Source organism: Neopsephotus bourkii, unplaced genomic scaffold, assembly GCF_033783945.1.
Source record: "Neopsephotus bourkii isolate Nb327-2 ecotype Australia unplaced genomic scaffold, CSIRO-AGI_Nbou_v1 NB_1825, whole genome shotgun sequence".
NCBI lineage: Eukaryota > Metazoa > Chordata > Aves > Psittaciformes > Psittacidae > Neopsephotus > Neopsephotus bourkii.
The window spans coordinates 7,587,655-7,595,650 of NW_026902298.1; the positions used below are offsets into that span (position 1 = coordinate 7,587,655).

The window sequence follows — 7,996 nt, forward strand, 5'->3', positions numbered from 1 at the left end:
CTTTACCTCTGGGTCTCAAAGTACCACACAAAAACATGGGGGGGGGGGGGGGGGTATGTGCGTATATATGTAAGAGAAGGAGAGGGAGAAGAGAGAGGCGGTGACTGTTGCTTTGGTCCTGTGTGGAGCTGAGAAGAAACCAGCAATAGAGAACCAGGCACTTCTTTTCCAGCCGCTGGGATCATTTTCAGGTTGCCTACCTACCGGAGCACCCCCTCCGCATGGAGAAAGTGCTATGAAATGCCCTCGTAAGGTGAAAATGCAGCGCCAGCTCCCAGCCCGGGCTCTGGGGAGTCCCAGCTCTGTCTCTTTAAGGAACCCAGCGAGTCGTGATGCTGCTGTTTGTATTGCTAAACCCCCAGGAGTCCAGTTAAGAAATGGGCAGCTGTCTCTTTAAGTGTGATTTCCTTCTATTGTATTTGAATCGTGATCAGGAAAAAGGAAATGAAACCAGAGACCCGGGGCTGAGCCACGGAGTAATAATAATACTAGCGATGCTGATCTCCCCATTTGCAGCGCACCCACCGGGCTCCGGAGCATGTTCAGAGCTGCCCGGGCAGGAAGCCTGAGCGGAGCCCCGGGAGCTCCGGGCTGAGGCCGCGGTGGCCGCCGAGGCAGCCGCTCCCCGCCCGCGGCCGCGGGAGCAGCTCCGCCGCCCGGCGCGCCAGCGGAGCGCGGCGGGGATGGGAGGTCAGAGCGCGGTAGCCGCGGAGTCCGGCCCGGCAGCGGCCCCGGCCCCGGCCCTTATTTCTCTCTCTCTCTCTCTCTCTGGTGTTGCAGGAGGAAATCCTGTGAATGTCATTGGGGGGCGGAGGGGGAACTCAGCTGGTGACAAGGCTTCGAGAGCAGACAGCCTCTGCGGGGGCAGCGGGGGCAGATCCCACCACAGGCACGCTACAAAGGAACAATCCCTGCCAATGTCATCGGCCATCGAGAGGAAAAGCCTCGATCCTTCCGAGTAAGTGGCCTCTTTTTCTCCTCGCGCCCCCCACCCCTTTCCTCTATCCCCGGGAGCCTTTCGTTGGCCACTTACCCATCCCCGAAGGAGCCGCTTGCCCGGCTCCGCCGCCACCGGCATTGTGTGCCCGGCAGCGGGAAGCGGGTGGCTCGGCACAAGCTCCCGTCGCTCCTTCCCACCTGGAGCCGCCCTGGGGGTACCGGTACAGGGCACCGGCGGCCCCGGTCCCGCCGGGGGCTGGCGGTGGGGTGTGGGTCATTGCCAGCTCCCCAAGTTATGCGAAAGACAAGCCGGGAGCAGGGAAGCGGTAATTCCGCCCCCCCAAGCAGGGCATTTTCCACCCGTTCATGCGCCCCACGGGCACTGGAACGGCTCAGGGAAAGGGAGAGCATCGCGTTTTCACAGCTTAAGGTGTTTTTCGTTTGGAGGGACCCTCTCTCTGCCCTGTCTTTGACCTGCCCCAACTCATTGTAGCCGATTACAGTGAAAGGTCAGAGCTGTTATCTGTGGGTGCCCAACTTCCACATTTTTACAATGCAACTTTCAAGAGCTTGGATAAATTGCTTTGCTGCGGGCAGGGTGCTCTGCAAAGGGCATGCAGAAAGACTTGGTTGTAGAAAGGATCCCTACAAAGGGATACAGAAGATGAGAATTTCACCTTCATGAGGGTTTCCCGCTCAGCGAAGGGACCAGTGCTGTGTCCTAATCCCAGCTTTAGGGCTGCGCTCTGCAGCTTTCCCATCCCTCTGGCACACACAGACACCCTATCCCACCGTGGCAAGAGGCACAGTAGCGCAGCATAAACCCAGAGCCATTCCAGCTCTTCACATGCTAATAACTGAAATTATGTTTGTCTGGAATTATGATAAAACAGAAGAAAAACACAGTCTAAAATCTCCATTTTTAGATGACACTTCAAGCATCACTCTTAGTAAACTTGAGTCATTTGTGGTTTGTTTCCTGTGAGCTAAACGCCACTAGAAATGCCATTGCTTGAAGCCTGGAGTGAACACATGGAAACTGTTTCTTGGGGGGATTAAATTAATTCATTCCATGTCACATCTGATGTTTTATGTTATATTTCCTCTTATTCTATGCTGTTTTCTTAAGAAACAATAATCCAAGCTCCCAGGTATATGATGTCCAGGTTTCAATTACAAAGTTCTAGTAATCTTTATTTATTTACCTACTTTGTGTTCAAGTGACTTTTAAGTGCTGGCTTAGAAATCTGTGGACATCAAAAAGCTAATGCAAAAACAAGCAACTCTGTTCTGCATAAACATCCGCTCGGCTGTTCCGGAGTTCAGGGCTTTCACAGAAACCTGGCCTTGTGATTCCTGCACACCCCTGAGATGAAACATTTTAAGGTCCACCTGAAGTTTATATGGATAATAAAGGAAAATTATGTGTATTTCCTCCTATTAGAAAGCTCACTGAAATTGTCAGAGTGGAAACCATGTGTTAGGAAAGGGAGGATAAACTTGGGAAAACTAGGGCCTAATCAGGTACTGAGTTCCTCATGATTTTAGCAAAGCATCACAGGGTGGGGAGCTGGTAAGAGAGGGATGTTGTGACACAACTTGCAGGGTACAGCAGTTGAAACATAGAGGAGCGAAAACCAGAACAGAATCTAGTCAGATAATATCTTAGGGCTCAGCAGGAGGAGTTTCTCAGCACAGTTCTTGACCAGTGGTTGTTTTTCCCTGCTGAAGAAGTAATTTTTGCCCAGAAAATTGCTGAGCCAGTAAATAAGCAGTAGGAATATAATCTTTTCCTGTTGCCTGCTGGAAAGTGGGAGCAGCCTCGTCCTTCTCCATCAGTGCAGGTCCCCTCTGTCCCTCCAGCCCAAGGGAGGACAGACCAGGAACAAAGCACTGAGGGAGAAGTCAATAACCTATGAGACAAATTGGGGGCTCCAAAAAGAACTTTGGTTACCACATATTGAGCACTCAGTCACCATCCAGCAGAGCAATTCATGTGCAAACATACACCTTCCTTACTGCTAGCCACAGGTCTGAAACTAAGTGCTTAAAGGATTGACCCAATAGTTTATTAACTCCCCTGGGGCTTGGATGAGGCTTTTGGTGGCAGCACCAGGTTGCTGCAAATGTATTTTGCTGTTCTGGTTTTAGGCAGAACTTGTAAAATTACACAAAAAGGCAAAGATAAAAATTCCTTAAGGAAGTAGCTTTGAAGGAAATTCCTGTTTTATCCCCAGGTATTACCAGAACCATCCTCGATTTCAGAGCTTTTCAGAAAGGGAAAAAAATAAGGTGTGTGACTAGTCAGTGCGGGTATCACAATGATTGTGCCTCTTTTCATGCAGGGATGTGTAAATCCCAAATAATTAGAGTTGTGTTGGTATAGACCCATCCCAGGGGATTCATGTCCTTAGCTGAAAGGAAAAAAGAAGTCCTGCAGTAACATGAGGTAAAACTCCAGTTCTATTAAAAACAGCAGCAAAACTTAAACCCATTGGGCAACGGCCTCATCTGCTGTATTTATTCATATCATGCTGTTCAGAGAAATAACATCCTCAGAATTAGTCTTCACATTTACACTTCCCAATGGAAACCTGACTGCACTTAAAATCCCTTAGGTGCCTTTCCCAGCCCTTTAGTCCTTGGTGAGGCAGAAACCCCCTTTGCTTCCAACAGCACTGCAGCCAAAACTTGCAAGCTCAGGTTTATGATATGGGCTGGTGTATTTTTTGATATAACATAAACACTTTATTGTTCTGCTGGGGTTCTTCAGTAACTTGCAGGTAAATCCAGAGGTTATCTGTGTTGATCAGGTTACTTACAGTTGGAAATTAAAGCACTGCTATAAGTTGTTGCCAAACCAGAATGATTTGGAAAGGTGAAGAATATAGCAAGAACTTTGTGGATGTTGGTGGGCATTGGTCATAGCCAGCATAGCTATGAACTGGTGAACCCAGGCAGCTTTTTGATGGCACTTTTGCAAAGGGCAATCCTTAATTATGGAAGAATCATGTTATGAGAAAGGTATTTCTTTGTAAGAACTACATGAATTGAGAAACATGACTGAGCAGTTCAGGTGCTGGCCAGTAGAAGAAAAAGAATGGAGCTATACAGACAGCAATGTCTGAGTGAAGTAGCAGATGCGTTCACAGCAATGGATGCACGGGGGTCATACAGACACTGCCAGGTTTATGCATTATTCGTTGAAGAAAAATAAGTTAGTACATTTGGGGGTACTCTTACTAACTCCTTACATTTTAAGCTGATCCTTTTTTTCTTTAAAGAAAAGGATAAATCATTTATTCCAGTGGAGAAAAAGAGGGTGTAATCCCTGTTCTAACTTGACCTCTCTTGGGTTTCATTTTGGTTTTCCTTCTCCTTCTTCTGATATGGATGCTTTCAGGGTACATTTTCCTTCTTCAATGATTCTTTCTTTCCCTCAGGGAGCCGGTGGATGAAGTCCTCCAAATTCCCCCCTCGCTGCTGACATGCGGCGGTTGCCAACAGAACATTGGGGACCGCTACTTCCTGAAAGCCATCGACCAGTACTGGCACGAAGACTGCCTCAGCTGCGACCTCTGCGGCTGCAGGCTGGGCGAGGTGGGAAGACGGTTGTACTACAAACTGGGCAGGAAGCTCTGCAGAAGGGACTATCTCAGGTGAACAACCCAATCCTTCTACCCTCACTCCCCTTCTTTTTTACCATTTAATTCATTTAATTAGTATTGCTAGTGGGCAAAGGCCCACAGACTCACAGAATGGTTTGGGTTAGAAAGGGCCTTAAGGTTATCCAGTTCCAACCTCCCTGCCATGGGCAAGGATACCTCCCACTACACCAGGTTGATCAAGAACCTGCCCGTAAAGAATTCATTTTGATTACTCTTAAATGTAAAGCCTGACAGCAGTGACAGTTTTTATACAGCACTGTCTGCAAGTCAGGTTTACAATATGGTCTAATATATTTGGGGGGTTCATGCAGAGATGCTTTATGTTACTTCTGATGTTACTCAGTAAGTTACAGAGGTTACCTGTGGTGATGAGGTCACTCGGAGTTGTTTATAGGTTAAATCTTTAAAATCTTGTTGGGGAAAAAAAGCATTTTTTAATGACAGTGAATTGGTCCTGAATAGACAAGAATTTCCTGAATCAGACCCTACAAATACACTTGTCACAAGTACTGTCATTAACGTTTCTCTGACTGTCCTGCCAGAATTTGTAAGCAGAAGGATTAAATTGAGATTAAGATAGTTCACAAAAATGGGTAACAAAGGATCTTTACAGTCTTGAGTACAATTAAAAGGCATTGATCTTTGCTGTGCTGCTTGTGTACCAATTCTAATGGATCTCCAATGTGTCAGGAGGTCTGTGGAACAGTATAATGGTATTTTGATGTTTTTTCAGCTCCCCTGCTGCAGGCTGATTTACCTGCTAATAAAAATCAAGCCAAAATCTCAGCGGAGTTCTTAATTCCTGAGTTTTACTGATGGGAATTTTGCTAAGCAGAGACTAAGAACTGAGTTTTGTTAATGGGACCCCTTGTAAATACTCTGCATACCCAACAGTTTCCAGCTACTTTTCATGTTAAAATGGAAGCAACCTAAATATGGGAATACAATGAATGTATTGTCTGGCAGTGAAATTCAACGTTTTTACTTCTTTAATAATGCAACATATAATATCTTCCCTCATCAATGCAAAATTTGGCAATCTTTGTGTACCTTAGGCTTACTTTCGTTGGGCAGAAGTAAACACTGCCATCTCCTGGTAGACGAAAGAAATGATGTCGTTTCCCCTTCAAGATCTCTTAATTTAGCAGGCCTTCTATTTCCTGTTGAGAAGATGATATAAAGCGGGCACAGCACATGTAAGAGAAGTGTAGGAAGTGGAAAAACTCTTTCCAGAATTAGTAGAGAAACTCAGAAGTAAAACTTAATAGGTTTATACACTGAACAAGTAGGATGAAGCTCTTCTCTCCCCCCCCCCCCCCCAAGAAAAAATATATATTCATACTTATCAATGATTTGATGTACCAAATGTGCAGCCAGCACTGCATGAAAGGCTGGCATTCACACATAGATAAATATATAGTCTTAGCATGAATCCTTTTGAAATGCAGCATGAGTGACTTCCTGGATACGGAAATGTCTGGATTTGAAAGAGCCTCCAGTGTGGAGGCAGTGACAAGAGACAGGGGAGTCTTAGATCATAGTTTGTGTCAACTCCTTTCTGTAAACTACAATAGCAACAGCTGAAGATAGGCAAAATTTATCAATGGAAAGGTAATTTGTAATGATCATGGAAGTGGAAGCATTGGCACGGCACAACTTTATGCTTTGATCTGGGAAACCTTTGCTCCTCCTGAAGCTACTCAGCAATTCATGATAAAGTCATTGATTAGAGAAGTCAATTATATTGAAAATAGATGAGGAACTCGGACTTTCTTTTTGGTATGGCAAAGTTGAGAGTTCTGCTCAGCAGTTTTCCACGTGACCTCATCTACCTTGGCAACACAGTGACTAATGGATCAAAGCACTGATGCTGTGTTCTGGTTTTAATTTGTTTTTTCCCATCTCCCCAGCAAAGGAACTCTGCTGACTTCTCTGCTGTTGTTGTTTCAGGCTCTTTGGCCAAGACGGCCTCTGTGCCTCCTGCGACAAGCGAATCCGCGCTTATGAGATGACTATGCGAGTGAAGGACAAAGTGTATCACCTTGAATGCTTCAAATGTGCTGCCTGCCAGAAACATTTCTGTGTCGGGGACAGATACCTCCTCATCAACTCGGACATAGTATGCGAACAGGACATCTACGAGTGGACTAAGATAAATGGAATGATCTAGCAAAGACATGCCTCATAGTATACAAAAGCCATCTCGTGGGCAACACTGATGCGTAGCGGCAGTGAGGAGATCATCACTTGAGCTATGGGCTTTGTCTAAAATGGGGGGAAAATACCACGGAGTCGGCTCTATGCAGGCAGTGCTACATAGAATCTAAACTACAAATAGGTGAAGAAGGGAGACTGAAGCAACAGTCGATAGACTGACTTCTGTTAACAAAGGCATACGGACAATAACTGACATCAGCCATGAGGGGAGAGGTGGGGAACAAACACAACACAATGATGAATTCTCCTAACTGGAAAAAGAGTAGGGACTTCTGTAAAGAGATGTTATGACTTTGTCACCTGCAGACTAGGATTGTGCAATTGAACTTTCTTTTCATCTTGTTTTAGTTACTGAGTTTAGATGACAGCTCCTATTGTAGACATGAGGAAGAACACTGGGAGGAAAGGGCCATCACTTCTGTGGTCTTTCTATATGGCCTTACACTTTGGGTAGAAGAGAAAGAGGGAAGAGGGTGGGGGTTATTTTTGCATGGAGTTTTTGTTTTGTTTGAGAATGAACAGTGCATCCTCTAGTCCCAAACCCTTCTTTAAAAGAATCCTGCTGAATAGTAGTTTTTTGGCACTGCTGTTTCAAGATGAGATGTTCCACAGATCATTTCTATACAAATATAAATCTAAAGAGTTGTTCAACTATTTTATTAACTTAGATTATATCAATAAAATATTTGTTGTGTGTAGTAAGACTCTGCAGCTTTAATAAAAATAACAGAAGATTTGAGTGGTGGTGTTTATTTCTTTTGGAGTTGGGCTGGATTTTCTGCTTCTATTATTTATTTTATGTTCTGTAGCAAGGTTTACACACTCTTGTCTACAGCTGATGCCTGATGGATCCACTTATGGTTGTCTTTCAAACACATAATGTGAGAACACCAGTGTCTCAGTAAGCCTTGCTGAGTTCTTCATGCTGAGGATAAATTAGTGTTGTAGGAGAAATCATAGAATCATAAAATCACAGAATGGCTTAGGTTGGAAAGGGCCTTAAGACCATCTAATTCCAACCCCCTGCCATGGGCAGGGATGCCTCACACTAGACCATGTCACCCAAGGCTCTGTCCCACCTGGGCTTGAACACTGCCAGGGATGGAGTATTTATCACTTCTTTGGGCAGCCTGTTTCAGGGCCTCACCACCCTCACAGTAAAGAACTTCTTC

The 7,996-nt window shown here is 45.3% G+C and overlaps 1 protein-coding gene across 1 annotated transcript; it reads left to right on the top strand.

The window, feature by feature from the left end:
- Positions 1-426: 426 nt before the first annotated feature.
- Positions 427-7,563, top strand: LMO2 (LIM domain only 2). Its single transcript, XM_061343789.1, has 4 exons — positions 427-690; positions 781-958; positions 4,383-4,598; positions 6,558-7,563. Exons 1-4 carry the CDS (start codon positions 684-686, stop codon positions 6,775-6,777), a joined length of 621 nt encoding a protein of 206 aa, XP_061199773.1. The 5' UTR covers positions 427-683; the 3' UTR covers positions 6,778-7,563.
- Positions 7,564-7,996: the final 433 nt, after the last annotated feature.

Coding starts and splice junctions, on each gene's coding strand:
- LMO2 (XM_061343789.1), top strand. Junction 959..4,382: donor AAAAGCCTCGATCCTTCCGA/GTAAGTGGCCTC, acceptor TCTTTCCCTCAG/GGAGCCGGTGGATGAAGTCC. Junction 4,599..6,557: donor TGCAGAAGGGACTATCTCAG/GTGAACAACCCA, acceptor TTGTTGTTTCAG/GCTCTTTGGCCAAGACGGCC.